The sequence below is a fragment of the Schistocerca cancellata genome, chromosome 5 (genome assembly GCF_023864275.1).
Source record: "Schistocerca cancellata isolate TAMUIC-IGC-003103 chromosome 5, iqSchCanc2.1, whole genome shotgun sequence".
Classification (NCBI taxonomy): Eukaryota; Metazoa; Arthropoda; class Insecta; order Orthoptera; family Acrididae; genus Schistocerca; species Schistocerca cancellata.
In genome coordinates, this window is record NC_064630.1 from 644,040,849 (window position 1) to 644,067,214 (window position 26,366).

The 26,366-nt window shown below is 42.5% G+C and overlaps 1 protein-coding gene across 1 annotated transcript in view; it reads right to left on the minus strand.

Moving 5' to 3' along the window:
• The window catches only part of LOC126187806 (peptidoglycan-recognition protein SC1a/b-like), a 66,614-nt gene extending 47,246 nt beyond the window's left edge, over positions 1 to 19,368 (minus strand). The window contains exon 1 of the mRNA XM_049929091.1: positions 19,270 to 19,368. Within this exon, the coding sequence (XP_049785048.1) occupies positions 19,270 to 19,348 (79 nt within the window). The 5' untranslated portion in view covers positions 19,349 to 19,368. The remainder of the gene's footprint in view (positions 1 to 19,269) is intronic.
• Between the last annotated feature and the right edge of the window lie 6,998 nt (positions 19,369 to 26,366).

Below are 26,366 nucleotides of genomic sequence, written 5' to 3' on the forward strand. Positions count from 1 at the left end.
ATGCTTGCAGCTAAGTAAATAGGATAGTGACCAAACAAGAATCTGTACACTTAAAATCCTACAAAACGAAGATACGTTGTTGCGCAAAAATTAAAATATACTGTGTTTCATAATTATTTTGTTCGTATGTGGGTCCACAACCTCCAACGATTTTGTGAAAGAAAACATTGTCCGTAGTACGCTGTGTAGTTATCCTTTATTTGTCGTGCGACTTGCCGATTTTGACTAAGTCATTTTCCAGCACCTACAAAAATACATGAACACTGGCGAATATTACATTAAAATATACAGGGTGTTTCAAAAATGACCGGTATATTTGAAACGGCAATAAAAACTAAACGAGCAGCGATAGAAATACACCGTTTGTTGCAATATGTTTGGGACAACAGTACATTTTCAGGCGGACAAACTTTCGAAATTACAGTAGTTACAATTTTCAACAACAGATGGCGCTGCAAGTGATGTGAAAGATATAGAAGACAACGCAGTCTGTGGGTGTGCCATTCTGTACGTCGTCTTTCTGCTGTAAGCGTGTGCTGTTCACAACGTGCAAGTGTGCTGTAGACAACATGGTTTGTTCCTTAGAACAGAGGATTTTTCTGGTGTTTGAATTCCACCGCCTAGAACACAGTGTTGTTGCAACAATACGAAGTTTTCAACGGAGGTTTAATGTAACCAAAGGACCGAAAAGCGATACAATAAAGGATCTGTTTGAAAAATTTCAACGGACTGGGAACGTGACGGATGAACGTGCTGGAAAGGTAGGGCGACCGCGTACGGCAACAAAATTCAAACGCGGCAACCCCTCAGCGCCGCTACCATTGCTGCACGAGAGACATTCGCTAACGATATAGTGCACAGGATTGATGACGGCGATATGCATGTGGGCAGCATTTGGTTTACCGACGAAGCTTATTTTTACCTGGACGGCTTCGTCAATAAACAGAATTGGCGCATATGGGGAACTGAAAAGCCCCATGTTGCAGTCCCATCGTCCCTGCATCCTCAAAAAGTACTGGTCTGGGCCGCCATTTCTTCCAAAGGAATCATTGGCCCATTTTTCAGATCCGATACGATTACTGCATCACGCTATCTGGACATTCTTCGTGAATTTGTGGCGGTACAAACTGCCTTAGACGACACTGCGAACACCTCGTGGTTTATGCAAGATGGTGCCCGGCCACATCGCACGGCCGACGTCTTTAATTTCCTGAATGAATATTTCGATGATCGTGTGATTGCTTTGGGCTATCCGAAACATACAGGAGGCGGCGTGGATTGGTCTCCCTATTCGCCAGTGCATGAACTCCTGTGACTTCTTTCTGTGGGGACACTTGAAAGACCAGGGGTACCGCCAGAATCCAGAAACAATTGAACATCTGAAGCAGTACATCTCATCTGCATGTGAAGCCATTCCGCCAGACACGTTGTCAAAGGTTTCGGGTAATTTCATTCAGAGACTACGCCATATTATTGCTACGCATGGTGGATAAGTGGAAAATATCGTACTATAGAGTTTCCCAGACCGCAGCGCAATCTGTTGTTGAAAATTGTAACTACTGTAATTTCGAAAGTTTGTCTGCCTGAAAATGTACTGTTGTCCCAAGCATATTGCAACAAACGGTGTATTTCTAAGGCTGCTCGTTTAGTTTTTATTGCCGTTTCAAATATACCGGTCATTTTTGAAACACCCTGTATGCACTATGGAATATATTAACCACATACGGGCAGTCTTATTTGTTTATTCCTGAGCAGTATGCTCTATGCCCTACGTGTTGCAGCTTACAATCGAAAAAAAACTGTTCTATATATTTATCTATACGTGGGATAATACAGCTGAAGTGCAATCAGATCGAAAACATCGTGCTACAAGCAAATAACTTCATCTCATGTGTAAACCACAAGTCTTCCTCGTTCACTCTACTGCAGAAATCAGCTTTTCTCATTTCTAGCAAAGAATACACTCAAAGATAATATAGACGACTACCAATAATGTACTTGAGAGTACGTTCTTACTTTTCTGGCGTGTCACTAACTGCGGTTTAATCTTATGTCCAAAAACAGGTTTTGTGAAACTTAAGTCACAAGGTCAAAACAGATCAATGAACGACGTGTTACAACGTCAAGATGGTATGCATAAAATACACGTTATGCGAGGCAAACTGAGGAACTACTTGATTGAGAAGTAGCTGCTCCAGTCTTGTAAACTTACATACGGCCTGGAGAGCGGTGTGCTGACCACATGCCCCTCCATATCCGCATCCAGTGACGCCTGTGGGCTGCTCGGGCAGAGTTTTTATAAAACAGTATTTAAACATATTGAAGATAAAAATCCAGGTTTACATTACAAGTGACAAACATTACGAAAGTTATAAAAATGACATAACATGGCGACAAAATACTGGACATAATCTAGGTTTGTCAAAGACAATAGGGATCAAAGAGGGATGGATATCGTCATATTCTTTATCTATCCCTTTATAATCCCTATTTTCCTTGACGAAACTAAGATTATGTCCAGTATTTTATCACCATTTATGTCATTTTTGTAAATGTTCGCAATGTTTGTCACTTGAAATGCATACTTGGATTCTACCTTCAGTCTGTTTAAATACTGTTTTGTACTTTGTCGGACCAGCTCGGATGTTAACCCCATCCCACTGCGAGTATACAGGATATCAGAGACCAGTTACATTTGTCGGCCACCTTACATAAAGAGAGGGTGCAACGTTTTTATGACACCCTTTCCAACCGAATATCCTCATGCATGCAGGTCAGGGGGTGGTGCAACTTCATACTGATACGTGGGCTCATGTTGCCAATTTCTGTAAAAATTTGTTATCACATTTGTTATCAGATTTGTTATCACATAACACCACATACCCTCCCAACCCGGGATGTTTCATTTCACTTCTTTCTCTCCTTCTGGGTGTTTCTCTTTTTTCGCCAGGCTGTGTATGACTGCTGTACACCCGAAATAGAAGAAACAAGATGATATTAAAAATATTACCTCAGTGTCATACCCATGTTATGTTGTTCGTATATCTCACTGTACACGTTACATCAAGGGACTGGCTCGATTAAGGATACGAAATAGCAAAAAGAAAAAAAAAATGCATAGAACATGCCTTTCAAGTTTCCGTGTTGGAGCTTACCCCTGACTGCATTCGCGACGTTAAACTCCAATTTATTTATAGTAGCTTTTCATTTCTTGTTAAAGGTGCTATAAATAAATATGTCAGTCGTTAAATCCGTCAAGTTTCGTCTCCATGATTTGCAAATCGCAAAAGTTGTCAATCGTTCTCCACGAAATGATCATATAAGGAAAAAGCTTTGGGCAATACGGGACTGACTGAAAGAGGAGAAAATCAAATAAAAGATATTAAGGACATTGTGATAGGAACACTACAACTTTTCTAGTAGCGTGGAGCTCCAGATAATGTGAACTGGAGTGTTCTGAGCGTTTGTATGTGAAATTTTACCGCGATTTAATCGTTATGTGAACGACACGGCATCGGAAGGAATAACTGATACACAACATATCAGTATAAAAAGAAAACATCAATAAATGGATGGCGAATACTTTAATGCGGAATGCACTGTCCTTAGGCCCGTTGCTGTCTACTGACATCGATACCGACATGTTAATCAGTGAAGTTGAAAGAATACCTCACGTATGGTATCCGTCGCGTAGGGATTACAAGAGCCGCGAAGTGTGCTTCAAAGCGTGCAGGAAATCAGCGCAAATATAATACTCGGCTTTGATGGTTTGAACGAGGCAGATCAGAAGAAATGTGGTAAGCAGACACATTTTCAGCTGTCCACATCGAGGTATATCAAAACGCACATCGAGGTATATCAAAACACCAGTCGGCAGCTGAGGGTTTCAGTTAGTCATCATTTATCCCAAGGAAAAGCTGCACGGTCATCTACAGTATCTGTTCTTTCGAGAATAGTTACTGTCTTCATATGTATATTTTCCTTTTATTGTTATTGTCTTTCTACTAAATACAAAGCATTACAATTACAGAATTACATTCACAAGTTCAGTTTCTGCACAGCACAATGGATAGTTACGTACACAACCGCAAATAAATAGGTGGCCTGTATTCAGTTAATTTTTGATTCCTGCCAGTGCACAGCTCCTGTACCAACAAAATATTCTGCAAACTTATCTCGCACAGTATTATCCGATCTACTGACAGGAGCAGTTTCTGCCACATCTTCGAAACCGGCAACATACAGGGTATCTTCTAAGTTGTGTCCGTCTATTAGACGAACAAAACTATACAAAATACAACACGTTTTGACAATAGATACTGCTAGATCGAGATTGACGTGAAAAACCCTGTACTTGTGACTTAACTTTCCGAAAGTGCATTCAGTAAACCTCCGGGCTCGGGTAAATCAGAAATTAAAAGCCTGCTTTTTTTGAGGATAGTTTTTTCGCGCATACGGCCTTAACTCATGTTGTGTTACTGCGAAGCCTTCATTTGCCACAAGAAAGGAAGATACAGGGGAGTCGTCTGTACCTGGCAGTGGCTTTGGTGGGGGTAACGCTATGTACCTTGTTCCATTTTCCCCCAAAACACGCTGTTTTTAACTGTATTTCAATCACAGTTCCTTCCTTATCCTCCTTCATCAATTAACGTGAAATAATAGTTGCAGTCACAGATGGCAATGAGAACAATGGAGAAATAATTCTTGTAACTGCTGAAGAGTGACCTACTTTTGGTAGGTTTTACTACACGGATATGTTTTCCATCAAGTGCTCCATTGTAGTGAGGAAAATTGACGACATTTGCAAACCATTGCTAATTTCGTTCCATCGTCTGTTGAGGGCCCTGGAATGCATTTTTTTCTTAACATATTCCAAATAGTGGCACACACTTGCCTCGTAATCTGTCCAGTTGTTGATGCACCCATTAAATAAGAATAATGCTCAGCCGTAAATGTATCTCCGCTTCTAAGATACCTCGACTCATAAAACATACCTGTATTTCAAAGTTACGTACGTCCACAGGGAAAAGTAGACTTAATTTTAGATGTTTAGTCGGCCGAGCTGACGTAAGACCTTAAAAGCAATCCTCCTTAAAACAACAGTTGTATACATCCTGAGTAACAGAAGACTTATCAACTTTGTTCTTGTTATTTCAGTTGACAAGGTCCAGTCGATATGTAAAACTGTGCAGGATGCCTATTTTAAAAGCCGTAGTAAAATAACTCAAACGCAGTCCGGATCAGCAGCAACTAAGAGACCAAAACTACATCTACCATAATCATCTATGCTCTCTTGACCATCTCCGAGAAGCACCAATAGAGAGTAACTTTGACTCACAATCAGTCGCGCAAGATACAGATTGTAACAACAATGCACTTGCAGGAAACAGCCGAAACGGAACCTCTGAAGAACAAATCGATGATATCCGACGAAATGAAAACACCGAAAAATAATCCTTCAAGAAAATTAGGCCTACTAAGAACATAACATTTGCTCACATTATTATGAGATAGTAAGGTAAAAATGACTGACGATGGTCGAAGTAGAGAGGATATAAAATGTAGACTGGCAATGTAAGGAAAGCGTTTCTGAAGAAGAGAAATTTGTTAACATCAAGTATAGATGTAAGGGTCAGGAAGTCTTTTCTGAAAGTATTTGTATGGAGTGTAGCCACGTATGGAAGTTAAACGTGGACGATATATATTTTAGACAAAAAGAGAATAGAAGCTTTCGAAATGTGGTGCTACAGAAGGATGCTGAAGATTAGATGGGTAGATCGCATAACTAATGAGGAGGTATTGAACAGAATTGGGGAGATGAGAAATTTGTGGCACAACTTGACTAGAAGAAGGGATCGGTTGGTAGGACATGTTCTAAGGCATCAAGGGATTACCAGTTTAGTATTGGAGGGCAGCGTGGTGGGTAAAAATCGTAGAGGGGACTAAGAGATGACTACGCAAAAGAGATTCAGAAGGATGTAGGCTGCAGTAGGTACTGGGAGATGAAGAAGCTTGCACAAGATAGAGTAGCATGGAGAGCTGCATCAAACCAGTCTCTGGACTGAAGACCACAACAACAACATGTTTTCCTCTAAGAAATCTCATTCCTTTACGTGCGAAACTTCTTGTGTAACCATTGTAGATCTACAGCAGTCTACGAGCGTCAACGAGCAGAGGTTTTCGAAAGCAGGCGAATGTCTGTTGTCGGCGAAAACGAGCTTGTAGTTAAAGAATCTTTCCTTAAAGCTTTTATTGATGGTTCTGTCAACTCTTGCAGTATTTCTGGGCGACTAGTTTCGAACCTTACAGGTTCACTTTAAAGGCTGGCGTACTAAGGCTGCACTGACAATGTCTGATCTTAATAATAAATGTTGAGTGGCAACAGATGTCTATAAATGTTTGCAGGATGAATGCCACAGTCCATACATGCTTGTTACAAATCAAAATCAAACTACGAACATTTATAAAGAACATGTTGTCACTTAGTGTTTATGACTAAGATCAGCTAGATTATTACTATTGAGATCAGGCACTGTCAGTACAGCCTCAGTACGCCAGGCTGGAAAATGAACCTGTAAGCTTCGATACTAGTCGCCTAATACATACTGCAGTTTTTGACACAACCATTAGTATACACTTTTTAAATATAGTTGCTGTTCCCTGTCAATGAAATGTTGAAACTGAAGAAAAAAAATTTTTCAACATTTGTGGAAACATCTGGGCCATGTACTTTGATGCTTTTTCTTGTTTCAAAATCGACACATGAATATCGATGATGTATATACACTACTGGCCATTAAAATTGCTACACCAAGAAGAAATGCAGATGATAAACAGGTATTCATTGGACAAATATATTATACTGAAACTGACATGTGATTACATTTTCACGCAATTTGGATGCATAGATCCTGAGAAATCAGTTCCCAGAACAAACACCTCTGGCCGTAATAACGGCCTTGATACGCCTGGGCATTGAGTCAAAAAGAGCTTGGATGGCGTGTACAGGTACAGCTGCCCATGCAGCTTCAACACGATACTACAGTTCATCAAGAGTTGTGACTGACGTATTGTGGCGATCCAGTTGCTCGGCCACCATCGACCAGACGTTTTCAGTTGGTGAGACATCTGGAGAATGTGCTTGCCAAAGCAGCAGACGAACATTTTCTGTATCCAGAAAGGCCCGTACAGGATCATGCGTACGTGCACTATCCTGCTGAAATGTAGGGTTTCGCAGGGCTCGAATGAAGGATAGAGCCACGGGTCGTAACACATCTGAAATGTAACGTCCACTGTTCAAAGTGCCGTCAATGCGAACCAGAGGTGACCGAGACGTGTAACCAATGGCACCCCATACCATTACGCCGGGTGATACGCCAGTATGGCGATGACGAATACACGATTCTAATGTGCGTTCAACGCGATGTCGCCAAACACGGATGCGACCATCATGATGCTGTAAACAGAACCTGGATTCATCCGAAAAAATGACGTTTTGCCATTCGTGCACCCAGGTTCGTCGTTGAGTACACCATCGCAGGTGCTCCTGTCTGTGTTGCAGCGTCAAGAGTAACCGCAGCCATGGTCTCCGAGCTGATAGTCCACGCTGCTGCAAACGTCGTCGAACTGTTCGTGCAGATGGTTGTTGTCTTGCAAACGTCCCCATCTGTTGACTCAGGGATCGAGACGTGGCTGCACGATCCGTTACAGTCATGCGGATAAGATGACTGTCATCTCGACTGCTAGTGATACGAGGCCGTTGGGATCCAGCACGGTGTTCCGTATTACCCTTCTGAACCCACCGATTCCATAGTCTGCTAACAGTCATTGGATATCGACCAACGCGAGCAGCAATGTCGCGATACGATAAACCGCAATCGCGATAGGCTACAATCCGACTTTTGTCAAAGTCGGAAACGTGATGGTAGGCATTTCTCCTCCTTACGCGAGGCATCACAACAACGTTTCACCAGGCAACGCCGGTCAACTGCTGTTTCATCGTCATCATCATCATCATTTAAGACTGATTATGCCTTTCAGCGTTCAGTCTGGAGCATAGCCCCCCTCATACAGTTCCTCCATGATCCCCTATTCAGTGCTAACATTGGTGCCTCTTCTGATGTTAAACCTATTACTTCAAAATCATTCTTAACCGAATCCAGGTACCTTCTCCTCGGTCTGCCCCGACTCCTCCTACCCTCTACTGCTGAATCCATGAGTCTCTTGGGTAACCTTGCTTCTCCCATGCGTGTAACATGACCCCACCATCTAAGCCTGTTCGCCCTGACTGCTACATCTATAGAGTTCATTCCCAGTTTTTCTTTGATTTCCTCATTGTGGACACCCTCCTGCCATTGTTCCCATCTACTAGTACCTGCAATCATCCTAGCTACTTTCCTATCCGTAACCTCAACCTTGTTGATAAGGTAACCTGAATCCACCCAGCTTTCGCTCCCATACAACAAAGTTGGTCGAAAGATTGAACGGTGCACAGATAACTTAGACTTGGTACTGACTTCCTTCTTGCAGAAGAGAGTAGATCGTAGCTGAGCGCTCACTGCATTAGCTTTGCTACACCTCGCTTCCAGTTCTTTCACTATGTTGCCATCCTGTGAGAATATGCATCCTAAGTACTTGAAACCGTCCACCTGTTCTAACTTTGTTCCTCCTATTTGGCACTCAATCCGTTTATATTTCTTTCCCACTGACATTACTTTCGTTTTGGAGATGCTAATCTTCATACCATAGTCCTTACATTTCTGATATAGCTCTGAAATATTACTTTGCAAACTTTCAATCGAATCTGCCATCACAACTAAGTCATCCGCATATGCAAGACTGCTTATTTTGTGTTCACATATCTTAATCTCACCCAGCCAGTTCATTGTGTTCAACATATGATCCATAAATAATATGAACAACAGTGGAGACAGGTTGCAGCCTTGTCTTACCCCTGAAACTACTCTGAACCATGAACTCAATTTACCGTCAACTCTAATTGCTGCCTGACTATCCATGTAAAGACTTTTAATTGCTTGCAAAAGTTTGCCTCCTATTCCATAATCTTGTAGAACAGACAATAACTTCCTCCTAGGAACCCGGTCATATGCCTTTTCTAGATCTATAAAGCATAGATACATTTCCCTGTTCCACTCATAACACTTCTCCATTATTTGCCGTAAGCTAAAGATCTGGTCCTGACAACCTCTACGAGGCCTAAACCCACACTGATTTTCATCCAATTGGTCCTCAACTAATACTCGCACTTTCCTTTCAACAATACCTCAGAAGATTTTACCCACAACGCTGATTAAAGAGATACCTCTGTAGTTGTTACAATCTTTTCTGTTTCCATGTTTAAAGATTGGTGTAATTACTGCTTTTGTCCAGTCTGATGGAACCTGTCCCGACTCCCAGGCCATTTCAATTATCCTGTGTAGCCATTTAAAACCTGACATTCCACTGTATTTGATGAGTTCCGACTTAATTTCATCCACCCCAGCCGCTTTATTGCACTGCAATCTATTGACCATTTTTTCCACTTCCTCAAATGTGATCCTATTGCCATCATCATTCCTATCCCATTCTACCTCGAAATCTGAAACATTACTGATCGCATTTTCACCTACATTGAGCAACTCTTCAAAATATTCCCTCCATCTGCCCAAGGCATCCACAGGATTCACCAGCAGTTTTCCTGACCTGTCCAAAATACTTGTCATTTCCTTCTTACCTCCCTTTCGAAGACTGCTAATTACACTCCAGAATGGTTTTCCAGCAGCTTGACCAATAGTCTCCAACCTGTTTCCAAAGTCTTCCCACGATTTCTTCTTGGATGCTGCAATTATCTGTTTGGCTTTGTTTCTTTCTTCAACATAACTTTCTCTGTCTACCTGGGTTCTGGTATGTAGCCATTTTTGATACGCCTTCTTTTTCCTTGACTGTATCATTCCACCAAGCTGTTTGCTTCATCCTACTTTTACACACTACTGTTCCAAGACATTCTTTAGCCACTTCTAGTACTGTGTCCCTGTACCTTGTCCATTCCTTTTCCAATGACTGTAATTGACTACATTCAACTAACTGGTACCTTTCTGAGATCGCTGTTATGTACTTGTGCCTGATTTCCTTATCCTGAAGTTTCTCCACTCTTATCCTCCTACATATGGACCTGACCTCCTGCATTTTCTGCCTCACAATTCCAATTTCACTGCAGATTAAATAATGATCAGTGTCATCAAAGAATCCCCTGAATACACGTGTGTCCCTCACAGCCTTCCTGAATTCCTGATCTGTTATTATATAGTCAATGACAGATCTGGTTCCCCTGCCTTCCCAAGTATACCGGTGAATGTTCTTATGTTTAAAAATGGAGTTTGTGATTACTAAGCCCATACTGGCACAGAAATCCAAGAGTTGTTTCCCGTTCCTGTTGGCCTCCATATCCTCTCCAAATTTACCCATAACCTTTTCATACCCTTCTGTTCGATTTCCAGTCCTGGCGTTAAAATCACCCATGAGCAGAACACTGTCCTTGTCCTTTACTCTAACAACTACATCACTGAGTGCCTCATAAAAATTATCCATCTTATCTTGATCTGTCCCTTCACAATGCGAATATACTGACACAATCCTAATTTTCTTGCTAGACACTGTCAAATCTATCCACATCAGTCGTTCGTTTACGTACCTTATTGCAACTACGCTGGGTTCCATTTCTTTCCTGATGTAAAGCCCTACACCCCATTGTGCTATTCCTGCTTTGACTCCTGACAGGTAGACCTTGTATTCTCCCACTTCCTCTTCTTTCTCACCCCTTACCCGAATGTCACTAACAGCTAAAACGTCCAGCCCCATCTTACTTGCAGCCTCTGCCAGCTCTACCTTCTTCCCAGAGTAGCCCCCATTGATATTAATAGCTCCCCATCTCATTACCATTTGTTTGCCAAGTCGTATCTTAGGAGGCCCTGGTTTGTCAGTTAGAGGTGGGACTCCGTCACCTCCAAAGGTCCGAGGCATTTTGCTCTGATTGTTGCCAGCATCATATTTAAAGTACCAGGGAAGCAGGTTGCTAGCCTTACTTGCCCCGAGTCCCATTGGGTTTTACCCCTAACGGCTGAGGGACTAACCGGTGGATTTGGTAGTCTTTACCGTATGAGCACAAAGGTGACCACGACTCAGAATATGTCCGAGATGCCCAGCCTTATTCCAAAGTAACTGGTATCCCGACTGTCGGGACCACTTACTTGGCCACTCATACGTTGCCCGTGGTTCATGAACTAGGACATGACTACAGGAACCCACACCATGAACCACTGCTGTTTGTGTATCAGAAATCGGCTGGAAACTTTCCTCATGTCAGCACGTTGTATGTGTCGCCACCGGCGCCAACCTTGTGTGAATGCTCTGCAAAGCTGATCATTTTCATATCACAACATCTTCTTCCTGTCGGTTAAATTTCACGTCTGTATCACGTCATCTTCGTGGTGTAGCAATTTTAATGGACAGTAGTGTATTACCGGAGAACTTATTTTGAGGCTTTAGATGTTGTAATTCAGTGTTCGAGGATCGATTTTCTAAACCTGTTATGAAGATTGACTTTGCACAGAAATATGATATTAGATGTGTATAAATCTAAGAATTATTTCTTTGGAAGTACGTAAGACGAAGTGAGCTTGTTTTTCTCAAACATGCACGTCGGCGTATTGATTCCAGAGGTGATGAAATTGATAAAGTTCTCTTTTATCATACTAGCTTCTAAATGTACAGCAGAACGTTCTTACTCGCTCCTTAGCAGATTAAAAACTTACTGCGCAACACCATGACGCAAGAGAAATTGAACGACAACGCTCTCAAGCATGTCCACGAACAAGAAGCAAAAATCTTGAACCTCGTAACACTGTGGCGAACATTTTCTTCTGACGATCCACTGTTCGTAGGAACACATTCTTTACGAGTGAGAATTAGGAAATACACAAAGATTTGAGAAAATAAACAATTCTGTGTGGAGTATTTCTTTGTATTAATTAACAAGTGTGGAAAAAAAGAACCTAGTAAAAAAAAAAAAAATCTGTTTATCCTGAACTTGATTTTCAGGAGGGTCAGATTTCAAAATTTGTGAACTGTGATTTAGAGCACCCACACAAAAAGTCAAAAGCTGGCGCCCCTGTTTGTATCTTTGTGTTTAGTTTCCATAGTTGTGGAAACTCGGAACACAGTGAGATAAATTGTAATAAAATTATATTTCAGTAAACGTTTGTGTCTAAACATCGGCACAAACAACGTCCGCCATATTGCCAAATTTTCCATCAGTCAAAATGTCTGTCATACAGGCTCTACCTTTGACAATCACTCAAACAAAACCGTAGCCAAATATTTGGCAAACATAGTAAAAACGTCAAATTTTTTGATCGTGTGCGGGGGTCTTTGCGAGCAATCCTGACAGTGTCTTTTAGTTCTCGTGCGATAGTAAACTTTTACGTTTAGAGATGCAACACGACAAGGAGTCATATGCGGGACGTCCAGCTCTCGGGAAGCACACAAGATCGATCTTGTGGGACTGTTCACAAAGCTTTACCATACTCAGTACGAAAATTACTCTGCACAGTTGTTGCAGACTTTGACTCTTCAAACCAAAACACACAGCGAGCACTGTCAGTATCTGTAAAAGCGGCCCGACTTCGCTGCAACTGCCGCTAGTGGTTGCGGTGGAGCGGTTCTGTGCAAGCGTTCCACATGTGTGAAAACGTGATCTTTTTTACTTCAAGATGACATCACGACTAAGTCTGTGAGTCGTATGAATAAGTTTGTGCGGATTTTCAAAGCTGTAACGTCCTTTTTGATACACCCTACATTAGAATACAGTTTCCAGTTTATCCTCGTGCCATTGGTTCTGTTGACTAGTACCAAATATCATGCTTACTACTTTGCTGTCGATTTCATTTCTTTAGGAAGTTTCGTTACTGGCAGATCTAATAACCTGTTTCATAGCTAATTAGCAAATTCTGTTACGGTTAGTCTAGTACGTGGTTGAATGACAAAGAACTTCAAATGGTTCAAATGGCTCTGAGCACTATGGGACTCAACATGTTAGGTCATAAGTCCCCTAGAACTTAGAACTACTTAAACCTAACTAACCTAAGGACACCACACACCCATGCCCGAGGCAGGATTCGAACCTGCGACCGTAGCAGTCCCGCGGTTCCGGACTGCAGCGCCAGAACCGCTAGACCACCGCGGCCGGCGACAAAGAACTGGAAGCACGCTTTCCTGCTGCTCTCGTACTTGTGGATGCAGCTCTGCTACGAATTTAGAGAAGCATGATCCAGCTAGTCGCCAACTGTTTAGAGATACGGGGAGGTATATTTGAGCTTCTGCTCTGTTTTGTGAGAAACATGCTGTCACTGATAGTGTATTTAAAACATTAAAACAGTCTACTCTTACTGAATGTAATACGAATATCTCACATCTTCACATTGATATGTTTTGTAGTTATTTCTAATCTACGACAGATAATTATTTTTACATTATTATTGTTATTCATAAATATTTCTGGCATGCCTGCAAGTAACTGCTATGTTCAACGTTAAGAAAAACGGTACTTGTAGGTCATCTATCGTTTAACTGAGCGGATTATATTTGGAGAAAATAAAAAAAAAATTCACCTAGACCCATTATTGAACCCTCGAACTGTAGTATTCCAACAACACTCCACGCACTGCACTAACCGAGCTGTACAGACAGTATTCAAGCAAAATGCTTGTTCATGTGATTAGAGTGATGCGACATTGTCTTCTCTGACGTTATTTTTCTACCCTAATATGCACGGCATGAATTTTTGTTAGAGACGTTTTGTCCTGTTAGTATGAGAGGATCACTCTGTGGCGTCCTATTGCGCGAATTTCGGCTCGCCCTGTACATGTGGTTATCTGTTTCCGCGCGTACACTTTTCTGGAAAGAGGTTCTTTCTTTCCTCAATACTTCTACTGCTAGTAACTTGCTACACAGACAGACGCTGTAACTCATTCTGAACCTTCATGTTATGAACGTCACCCATGTTTAAGGCCAAAGGTAGGAAAACAAACGTCCGACCTTCATTTCCGTTACGTGTCTTGGCGTCACTGACGAGTTTTCAGAAAAATATGCTGAAGTAACAACGTCACTCTGCAGAAACAATTGAAAAATTATCTCCCACGGACACAGCCTTATAGAAAATACCTTCAGTGGCGGGCGGGAGGGTTTGAGTGTTCCAGCGAAGTCGAAGGCTACACCGACAGTAGCATACCCGCTGGCAGGGTCATCCAAGTCGAACAGGCCTCGACAGAGGAGCCAGACGAACTGTGTCTCACATAGGGCGGGAGGGACGGGTGGAGGCTCTCGCTAGAGGAGTAAACCTCAAGGGAAAATCCTGGTTCAGAAATGATTCAAATGGCTGTGAGCACTATGGGACTTAACATCTGAGGTCATCAGTCCCCTAGAACTTCGAACTGCTTCAACCTAGCTAACCGAAGGACATCACACACATCCATGCCCGAAGCATGATTCGAACCTGCGACAGTAGCGGTCGCGCGGTTCCAGACTGAGGCGCCTAGAACAGCTCGGCCACAGCGGCCGCCGGAAAATCCTGGTCTTCCAAGTTAGGGGTTGGATGGGCGGCTAGCAACCCCACCTCGGATACCACACATCGACCTCAGAAGAATAAGTAGATTACACGATGGTGACACAGCAAAGAAAATGATTACTGAGAAGGAAAATGGATATCATGATAGCCACCTGGAATGTGAGGACATTTACGAGGCCTGGTAAACTGCAAGAAATTAAAGAGGAAATTAAGTATACAGTGAAAACAGCTGACTACAAGAACTACTATCGAAAGCCCGCATCTCGTGGCCGTGCGGTAGCGTTCTCGCTTCCCACGCCCGGGTTCCCGGGTTCGTTTCCCGGCGGGGTCAGGGATTTTCTCTGCCTCGTGATGGCTGGGTGTTGTGTGCTGTCCTTAGGTTAGTTAGGTTTAAGTAGTTCTCAGTTCTAGGGGACTGATGACCATAGCTGTTAAGTCCCATAGTGCTCAGAGCCATTTCAACCAAGACCTCAAAGCGCTGAGCGCCAGGAACTGTAGAAGGAATGCGATGGACAAAGAAGAATGGAGGCAGGTGGCAATGGAAACCAATGTTCCACGAGGACCGTAGCGCCGACCAGTAAGTAGGTAACCTCAAAAAAATGGATAGAAATTTAATGAACTCTTCTGATTGCATTGCCCATGGACTTGGTCGTTTCGCAGTGTTGTATTCTTGATTCTTTTCCAGTATTTACAAAATTTGGTGGCACACCGCCTGCGATATTTATCAAAAATCGTCTTGTACCGCCATCATCTACTATGAAAATTTTTACTACTTCTATCAGTTTCGACTGTTAAACATCATCACCAGCAGAGTACGTTTCCCGATTTCGGTATGTGTGCGGATACAAACATCATGTTTCATCTCACGCTACATAACGTCAAAAATACAGACCGTCAGAACTCAATATATATGTTTGTGTTTAAATTGAATGTAACTTCGCTGGCCGCGGTGGTCGTGCGGTTCTAGGCGCTCCAGTCCGGTGCCGCGCTGCTGCTACGGTCGCAGGTTCGAATCCTGCCTCGGGCATGGATGTGTGTGATGTCCTTAGGTTAGTTAGGTTTAATTAGTTCTAAGTTCTAGGGGACTGATGACCACAGCAGTTGAGTCCCATAGTGCTCAGAGCCATTTTGAATGTAACTTCTGAAGTCCATTTCGTTTTATCGCACTGTGTAGGTTCTGTGACTAGAAAAACTTCTTGCGGTGATTATTTGTAACAATCTACATTGAGCAACAGTAAGAGTTTTCGTAGCAGCCGGGGGTGGTGAACCATGATTTTCGAATATATACCATTACTAGTTTAGCGCCAGGAGAGTCTCTCGTGTAGACTGTACGGCCTGCAGAGATTTTTTTTATTAATCGAATTTTTATGTTGTTCGCAACTCCTTCTAAGCTTTTCATGCTAATTAAGGCCATATAAGCATGGTCCTTTCCGAAAGTGTTTCTGACCAAAAATAGTGAAAACGTATCCTTTTAAATTTCTGAGAAGCCAAATTTAAATTTTCGTAAATTGAGCTTTAAAAATGCTTTCATAATAAAATATTTTTTAAAAAAATGTCATCACCAATTTCACCCTCTTAGGGGTTCAATTTCCAAAAACACTGAAACATGCATTTTTTTTTTTTTTGTTTATAACCGAGAAGTCAAATGCCAATGTTAGTAAAGTAGCTTTCAAAATACTTCAGCAGTTTTTTTTTAATAATGATATATTTTCAAAAAATCTGCCACTATTTTACCCCCATAGGGTTAAATTTCCAAAAGTGCTGAACCAAATGTTTCTTTATTTCTGACCGAGAAATCAAAAAGCAATTTTCGTATGTCTAGCTTCGAAATTGCCTAACAGCGACATGTTCCAAGAATAAACCTTCATCCCCTATTTCACCCCTTTAGGGTAGGAATTTCGTAAAATCCCTTTTTAAGCGACGCCTACAGTACATCTCCACACCGTCTCCAAATTTCAAGTTTGTGTCTTATGGCGGTTTGTGCTAGGCGGTGATGAATCAGTCAGTCAGGACATTCCCTTCATACCCAGAGATTAAGATTATGGCGGGTTGAAACGATGGACACACGTGTGGAAAGACGCGTTCGTGCTGCCAGAAATGAGCACATACGTTTACATGTCAAAAATACTTCTCTTTCTGCGGCCTTGTCCACGTGAAAAGCCCGCATCTCGTGGTCGTGCGATAGCGTTCTCGCTTCCCACACCCGGGTTCCCGGGTTCGATTCCCGGCGGGGTCAGGGATTTTCTCTGCCTCGTGATGGCTGGGTGTTGTGTGATGTCCTTAGGTTAGTTAGGTTTAAGTAGTTGTAAGTTCTAGGGGACTGATGACCATAGATGTTAAGTCCCATAGTGCTCAGAGCCATTTGAACCATTTTTACACGTGAAAACCGGTTTGCACCGGAGCGACCGTACTCGTAGTCGAGCGATCTGCAAGAAACGAGCATTCCTTCTGGAGCAAACAGTAAACAAGCGCAAGCAAACATTATTCGACCTGGTTCGGTCCGCATTCGCATATACTCCTTCGTGTTCCGCTAGCTATGGGGTCTTTCAGTGAACCATCAAACGAAGTTCGCGAGCGATTCGCATCGGCGCTCGCAGCCTGGAAAACTTCGTGTTATTTTGCGCGCGAACTGCTTTTGTTATCGATGTTAGTCTACCGTAAACGCCGGAAAAACTCGGATAAGGAGAGGAAGGGAAAGGCCCTCCACTGAGGAAAAAGAACAGAAACACTGCTTTCCGAGACCGTAGATTAAAGCGACTGAAAGGAGAAACAGTCTCCTCATTTACACTCTCGTAAAGTCATAGTCTGCAGACATTGTTCACCATTGCAGTACTAACGAGGAAAACACAGAGTTTACTATAACTCGATTTCCAAGAAACTTCGGCTCAGCGGAAGAGGGGTCAAAATAAGCTGACGCGTCTCGGGCTATCTGCCGATACTCGACCGATTCTGAAAAAATGACTATCGAAGTTCTCGACACACTTTGTGTGCCTTTTACCGACCAGACAGAAGAAGCGGTGGCTCAGTGCCTACAGTCGCGGCTTCTCACTTTCGCTCCTCGTATTTGAAACCCGATTTTTATTTTTGTTTTTCCTTTACCTACCCAAGACCGTAGATTACTACATGAATGTATTCCACTGTATGTTGAAATAATGTTGTCCGAATTCGTCTACTAATTGTGTGTCTAATGCATGAATAAGAAAAACAAAAAGCCAATAAATGGATGGAAAAATTATTTCAAATTGTTGTCGGTGAAATTGCTCTGGTGCAACCTCATTCGTAATTCATAGCAAGCGCCAGTTTTCGGAGATGTGATCCGTTAAACATGGTCCGACGCGAAATTATTGCAAACGCGTGAAATCTTCGGCAATGTTAACGTCGTTTCTTTCCCGAGTGGCATTTATACGAAGAAATGTCTCTGTGCAAACCTGCCTTCCTGCGATGCTCATAGTGGTCGAATTCCTACATTTCGAATGTTTCTACGGTCGCTATAATACAAGGGACAGAAGAACATCTTCCTGGAGAATAAACATAAGAACATAAGGATTAAGAATTGCTATAAAAATGAAATACAAGAATATGAATATTTAAAAAAAACTGCGCGACCAATACGGCTTAGCTTGTCGACTGCTAAAAGAACGTCGAAAACTTTGACGATCGTTCTCTTAGAAACGGTCGACAACTAAGGATAAGCCGAGATAAACGTTCCTTTTTTTTTACTCCTCTTTCGCATTGTGAACCAGTTTTACTGATGAGTTCACATATTGATTTTAAATACTGTGAATTATTATTCTTGTACTTTACGCTAAAGCAATGTATTACTCATTATCTAAAGAAATTATCATATTGAAATATTTTATATATCTTATTGTTGTTATTATTCTATCCTATGCAACTGTGGCACAATACAAGTGCTAGTGACAGCCAATTATATTTTGTGGGGAGGGGGTGAAAGGAGGAAGGGACAATAAGAAACTGTGAACCCCATTGGACACGGCCCTGCATCTGTGCTTGTTACAGCTACCGGATAGCAATAATTACAGTGCAGCAACTCACGGGGTTCCACTGTGAGCTGTAATTATCGTATGACAGTGAAACATGATAAATATGCTAATGCGTTAATGCGGGACCGATTTACACTGGAAAAAAATTAGTTGCAATTTTAGCTACCAAGCGCAAATATAGCGCTGTACAGCATCTGGCCGACGTCTCCATTGTTCATATTGAACGAATTGTGTAAATGGCAGTTAATAACAAAATCAACGTTATGCCTTTCTCACTTGTTTGACTTTTCCTATCCACGTCCCAGTCCCTAATCCATTACATATGGAAGTATTTCAATACGTCTTTCTTGCATTCAGTGCCAGATTTGCACATGGTGACCAAAATTGGAACTATTTTTTCCCCTGCGTAAATCGGTTCCACTTTAATGCATTAGAATATCTGCTGAGTTTCGCTGCCTTGCGATAGTTATAGCCCACACTGGACCTCTGTGAGTAGCTGCATTTTAATTACAATCACGTGGTGCAAGCGAATTTGAACACTGGCGTTTATCTACGAGCGCTCGTTCACCTCTTTTCGTTCCGGTGTAAATGCGGCCTGTAACGCTTGCAATACGCGACTGGCTATAAATTGCTGTGTGTACTTGCCATTATCCTCCTGCCCCTCTTCGGCTAGCGCGGTCTCTGCATGTTTATCCTGCCCCCCTACCGCCTCTGAGATGCGCATCTTTGCGACTGACGCCAGAACCTCACTTGTAACGGTTTAGCAAGCGCCAGCCCGTTCCCCTCCCTCCGATCAGGTGGTGGGGAGTTGGTGCGCAGTTCCCGCCGATTCGCACTGCACAAACAAAACAAGCGGCGTACGTCAGCGCGGAGGGGACTTCCCTTCTCTGCCGGCCTCGTGACGACGTTCTTCCTCGTGTCAAAGCCGGGGTACAGCGCCAAAAATAAGAGAAAGGATGAAGGCTGCAGAAACAGTGACGACGCACTATTTCAGATAAAATACTATAGTTCAATTCTTTTATCTTGGCGGCTCGCGCATACCCGCCCAGACGCGGGAGATTGTTGCGTTGACAGTTGCAAACGACGCACTCGCCAAGAGAAGCAACGCCATAGTATAGTATAGTTCGCAAACCTACGTTTAGGGGGGAGCGCGCAGTTTATGAAGTAAAGCCACCATGGCCGCATTAACCCTTCGCTGCTACGGAGACAGCATGCCGCGCTGTGCACGATTTTGTCATCACTGCACTGCTCGCCTGTGCAGACACATGGTGTTCCGACTGCTTCCACACACTTATCATTCGATTTCACAGAAACTATTTGGCCAAAAAATTTGATTTTTACACATCTTCTTGATTGATACCTTCCCCCAATAAATGACTCAATTTTGTTTCGATGTTCAACGCAGTTGTTGTACAGCATTAAATGTAGTAAACCATTGCACGAAATTTTGAAACGTTTGCAGAGGTAAAAGTCCATAGCGTATACTTTCCGTATGGTCGATTTTAGTTGCCACAATGTTGAGAGTGAAATGTGGACAAGATATCTAAATTTCATATAAAATTTACTATATAACAATATTTCATTTAATTTAAGTACCAGACAGATGTCGTATGTAATATTGAGAAATATTCGGTCTTTCGCGACTGTAATAAAGGTTTTATTTATACCAGAGTCATTTCGCTTTTTTCTAAAAAGTTCTGATTAACACAAAGTTGGTGAAGTTCACAAAACTGAATTGTGGACGTAATAAAACATAGAAACATATATTCTCAGTGAGGCGCAGTGCGCAACCAATTTGTGTTTGACACAACGGACAGCAAATTCTTGCCAAAACATAGATCAGTCGCTGAAAACATTGAATATGATGATGTTGCCAAAGCAGCGAAGCAAAGAATTGCGTCAGACAATCAAGTAGCTCGGCAACGTACGAGCCGAAATTCTGCTCTAAATAATACTTTTAATACTGTCTGAAAAGAATGTATCTCAATATGAATAGTAAAACAACGACTGCGGAAGAGAAGATGTACAAGCGAAACAGATAACATGAATATTGTATGCTGTGCAAAGAAATATTGCAGAACAAAGTTAGAAAAACCGAAAACTTATTATGATTATAATGAAGAGAAAAAGCACTAGAAATTTCAAAAAATTACATTCAAACGAATAAAATTCATGAACTAAGGCACTTCCATGTTATTTTTAAATAAAGAAAATTTTAAGCACCGAACAACGTTTGAACTCAGAACCTTTCGCTTAGTAGCTAAACACCTTAACCACTGCGCTAAGGACTCTGAAATATCACCTCAAATACCGACAAACACTGTTGGTATGACTATAAATTACTCACGTTTCGTCAAAGTACAATAGGAAATAAACAATTACCGCTGTTCTTTATTGCGAAAAAGCGGTTCGTGTGAAAGATAAAAACACCTTTCCTTGCTATCGCCTGAATTAGGAGGCTTATTGCTTGTTTGGTTTAATTAATTAATAGAATATGAAGCAATTGGTATAAAGAATGCTTTTTCCAAACTTTCTATAAAAGAAAGTCTGCTATCAAGACATTACTTTTGTTCAATTACTTTATTTATGACTGAACGTATCTAAAACTGAAGACACTCGTCCATGCTCTGCACTGCAGTCGAGCTCTGGCAACGTCGTTCTCTGTTCATTTGCTGACTGTGTTTTGTGACGTCAGATGCGCACAACGAACCTAAACTCAACCGCTGTCGTAAATGACGTGCACTATAGTCGCTCCCTTAAAAGACGCCATTAGTTACTATGGCGCTCTGTAGAAGCTGTAGATATGGTACTACCTCTTAAAGGAGCCCTGCAGCGTGGTGTGCATGTGCCTCTGCGTTGTGCGGAGTCAGAGTAGTAAGAAAGGTCAACGAGGAGACAGTACAGCAGAAAGGAGCTACCGCGTTTCAATGTGTCCTCGGCCACACCGTGAATGAAGTTGCCCAATTTGTTGGTGCATCAACGCGGACTGCCCAACGTCACTAAAAGAAACGGTATACGCTGAGATGAAAAAAGTCACGAGATATCTCCTGATATCGTGTCGGATCTCCTTTTGTCCTGCTTAGTGCGGCCACTCGACGTGGCATGGGCTCAACAACCGTTGGAAGCCCCCTGCAGAAATACTGAGCCATGCTACCTCTACAGCCATCCATAATTGTCGAGGCATTGCTAGTGCCGAATTTTGTACATGCACTGACGTCTAGCTTATGTCTAACAAGTGTTCAATTGGATTCGTGTCGGGCGATCTGGGAGGCCAAATCCTTCGCTCGAACTGTCCAGAATATTCTTCAAACCAATCGCGAACAGCTGTGGCCTGTTGACATTTCGCATTGTCATTCAAAAAAATTTCGTTGTTGTTTGGGAACAAGAAGTCCACGAATGCAAATGGTCTCCAAGCAGCCAGACATAACCTTTGTCAGTCAATGATCGATTCAGTTCGGCATGAGGACCCAGCCCACACCATCATGGAGTCACTACCATCTTGCACAGTGCCATAATTGGCAACTTTGGTCATGGCTTCATGGTGTCTGCACTACACTCGAAACTTACCATCAACTCTTACCAACTGAAATCGGGACTTATCTGACCAGATCACAGTTTTTCAGTCGTATGGGGTCCAACCGATATGGTCAAAAGCCCAATAGAGGTGCTGCAGGCGATGTGCTGCTAGCAAAAGCACTCGAATCGGTCGTTTGCTGCCTTAGCCCATTAATGCCAAATTTCACCGCATTGTCCTAATGGACACGTTCGTCGTACGTCCCACATTGATTTTTGTGGTTATTTCGTGCAGTGTTACCTGTCAGTTAATACTGACAACACTACGCAAACGCCGATGCTCTCGGTAGTTAAGTAAAGGCCGTCGGCCACTGCGTTGTCCATAGCGAAAGGTAATGCCTGGAATTTGGTATCCTCCGCACACTGTTGACAATGTGGAATTGAATTCCCTAACGATTTCTGAAATGGAATGTTCCATACGTCTAGCTCCAACTACCATTTGGCGTTCAGAGTCTGTTAACTACCTTCGTGTGGGCATAATCACATCGGGAACCTTTTTATATGAATCATCTGAGTACAATGACAAATCGATTTTTAATTTTTTATTTTTTTAAATTTTTAAAAAATCTTTTCATTTCCAGTCCCCGCTGCTTGAGACATTTTTATGTTTTATTCAGCCAATACACTGACCTTTTTACACCTTTTGTGCACGATAGTACCACCATCTGCTTATTTATAAATCGCTATCCCATGACTTTTGACACCTCAGTGTATCTCTCACAACCATGGGCGTCCGAATAAATTTTTTCAAGAAGGGGCAAGATTCTGAAACCACCATTTTTTCAAAATTTACAGGAAATATACAAAACCTATTCTGTCTGACACTTTCAATGCTTATCCAGTCAATATTTCGGAAGTAGATTATTTTCATACTTCTGTATACCCTCTAATGACATGACCTAACTTTCAATAACTAAAGCAGGATTATGGAATTAAGATACGACACTTTCAACACAATTTAATTAAAAAGACATAAGTAACGTTCCCTCTCAATAATAAATGCAAGAAAGACCGCTAATCTTACACCGTTGTTGTTGTTTTGGTCTTCAGTCCAGAGACTGGTTTGATGCAGCTCTCCATGCCACTCTATCCTGTGCAAGCTTCTTCATCTCCCAGTACCTACTGCAATTTACATCCATCTGAATCTGCTTAGTGTATTCATCTCTTGGCCTCCCTCTACGATTTTTACCCTACACGCTGCCCTCCAATACTAAATTGGTGATCCCATGATGCCTCAGAACATGTCCTACCAACCGATCCCTTCTTCTTGTCAAGTTGTGCCACAAACTTCTCTTCTCCCCAATTCTATTCAATATCTCCTCATTAGTTATGTGATCTACCCATCTAATCTTCAGCATTCTTCTGTTCAAATTGCTCTGAGCACTATGGGACTTAACAGCTGTGGTCATCAGTCCCCTAGAACTTAGAACTACTTAAACCTAAGGACATCACACACATCCATGCCCGAGGCAGGATTCGAACCTGCGATCGTAGCAGTCGCACGGTTCCGGACTGCGCGCCTAGAACCGCGAGACCACCACGGCCGGCACTGTAGCACCACATTTCGGAAGCTTCTATTCTCTTCTTGTCCAAATTATTTATCGTCCATGTTTCACTTCCATACAAGGCTATACTCTATACAAATACTTTCAGAAACGACTTCCTGACTCTTATATCTATACTCGATGTTAACAAATTTCTCTTCTTCAGAAACGCTTTCCTTGCCACTGACAGTCTACATTTTATATCCTCTCTACTTCGACCATCATCAGTTATTTTGCTCCCCAAATAGCAAAACTCCTTTACTGCTTCAAGTGTCTCATTTCCTAATATAATCCCCTCAGAATCACCCGACTTAATTCGACTACATTCCATGATACTCGTTTTGCTTTTTTTGATGTTCATCTTATATCTTCCTTTGAAGACACTTGTTGCTACACACTAGTGAAATCAAGAACACAGTAAAACTTCTGCTCACACACACCTTTATTTTCACACGTCCATTTTACAGTTATAGTTGAAATATATCCGCTGCAGAGGGCAGCACAATGTACAGACTTAACCGAACACCAAGAGATGGCATAGGAGTCTTCATTCCCCGACATCCTTCCCACAATGGCCCATCTCGAGGGGGATGACCATCTGGACCTGTCGACAGATCTTCATACCATATGGCTGGCTGAGGATGATGCATCGTATTTTACTGTCTCTGCCATGCCGCATTTCTTCTACAACAGCCCTCTCCCACAAATGCCGTGGTTTTCTGTCTTCTTCATAATACAGGACTTACTGGATGACTCTGAATAGGAAGCCGACACGGAAGCTTGTGAGGAATATACTGATAAATGCAAACGCGCCCTCCGAAAGGCGAAAGGCCTTCTAGGAGGAGCGCGCTCAGCATACAGAAACGCGACATCAGCGGCTCAACAACACGCCTGTATGGACATAAAATTGCCCACTACCAAACTGCACCCGCCTTATGGAGTTCTTAAATGAAGATGTGGAAGGAGCTATCAACACACACAAAATTCGTGGAGATACTGTTCCACACAAAAATTATGTACCAACAGCATCTGCCTTCCATGTAAAGGTTAAAACGAAGGGGGACGAGAAGAAACAGTAGAATTCAGAGCCCTTCTGTGTGTATTGCGGTGAAAGAGGGCACTGGGGCCAAGACTGCCAAAAGATTGCAAGCTTGCAGGTAAGAATAGACGCCCTCAAGACAATGAACCGTTGCTTCCTATGCCTGAGACGTGGCCACAACAGAAATCAGTGTTTCAAACGGGGAAAGGCGTCCTGTGCGAAATGTAAGGGGGAGCATTACATTTCCATCTGTAATAGCCATACCACAACATTAAATAAAATTGAAACTATGACTTCTAACTTTACATACCTGCAGACTGCTCGTGTGAGTATCACAGGACCAACTGGCAAGAGCAAACAGACACGTGCCATCCTGGACACAGGGAGTCAATCGAGTTTCATCCACCATTCACTGATTGAATCTCTCCAACTTAGTGTCATTGGAGGCACTACTATGGAGATAACTACTTTCGAATCCACTTACAGTTCATCACTCCCAAGGAAGAAGGTGCAGTTTAATATGATGGGGTGCTCCACTAATTCCCACATATCAGTGACAGCCTTTGAAAGCACAAATAATTTTTCACAGCAACCAACAGTGCCACAAGATGTAGGAGATATGGCCTTGAGGGGTGGTACACTGCTCGCAGATCCTAAAGGAGACACTGAAGATCTACCTATTGAGATCCTGATTAGAGCTGATTAGATCTGGAGAATCGTGACTTTGGAACAACCTATCAAGGTATCACCATCGTTGGTTCTTCTCCCAACAATTTTCGGATATGTTCTCAGTGGAAACACATCTAGCACCACCGCCAGCAGAGCAACTGTCAACTTCATTCAGGGCAGCTGCAGTGATATATAGATGAGTCAGTGAGCCGATTTTGGGACCTGGAGTCAAAATGGTTTAAATGGCTCTGAGCACTATGCGACTTAATTTCTGAGGTCATCAGTCGCTTAGAACTTAGAACTAATTAAACGTAACTAACCTAAGGACATCACGCACATCCATGCCCAAGGCAGGATTCGAACCTGCGACCGTAGCGGTCGCTCGGTTCCAGACTGTAGCGCCTAGAACCGAATGGCCACTCAGGCCGGCGGACCTGGAGTCAATCGGGATAACAGAACATCAAGAGCGAGCATTAACACCCATGGACCATTCTATTTATCAGGAATTCCGAGAGTCACACTGTGTGGAATATGGCCGCAGAGTTGTGTCCCTGCCTCGGAAGAAGGATATCTCAGCCCCACCTCCATCAATGCCAGAAGCCAAAACGAGAGTAAATATCACTCTGATCACCATCACTGTACCACTACTGGACATTGCAAGGTTTAGTTCATATTGGCGAGTACTGCATATAACTGCCTTTGTATTTCGATTTATCAGCACAACAAGAAACAAAAATAGAATCTCCGGCAGTTTTAGTGCTTTGGAATTACAAAACGCCCGCACCTACTGGATCAGAAGAGTTCAAGAGGAACTATTCACTGGTGAACTGTCTGCACTGCGTAAGGGAGAACAATTGCCCAAGGAATCAAAGATCGCTCGATACAATCTCTTTATATCGGATGGCATCTTTCGTCTT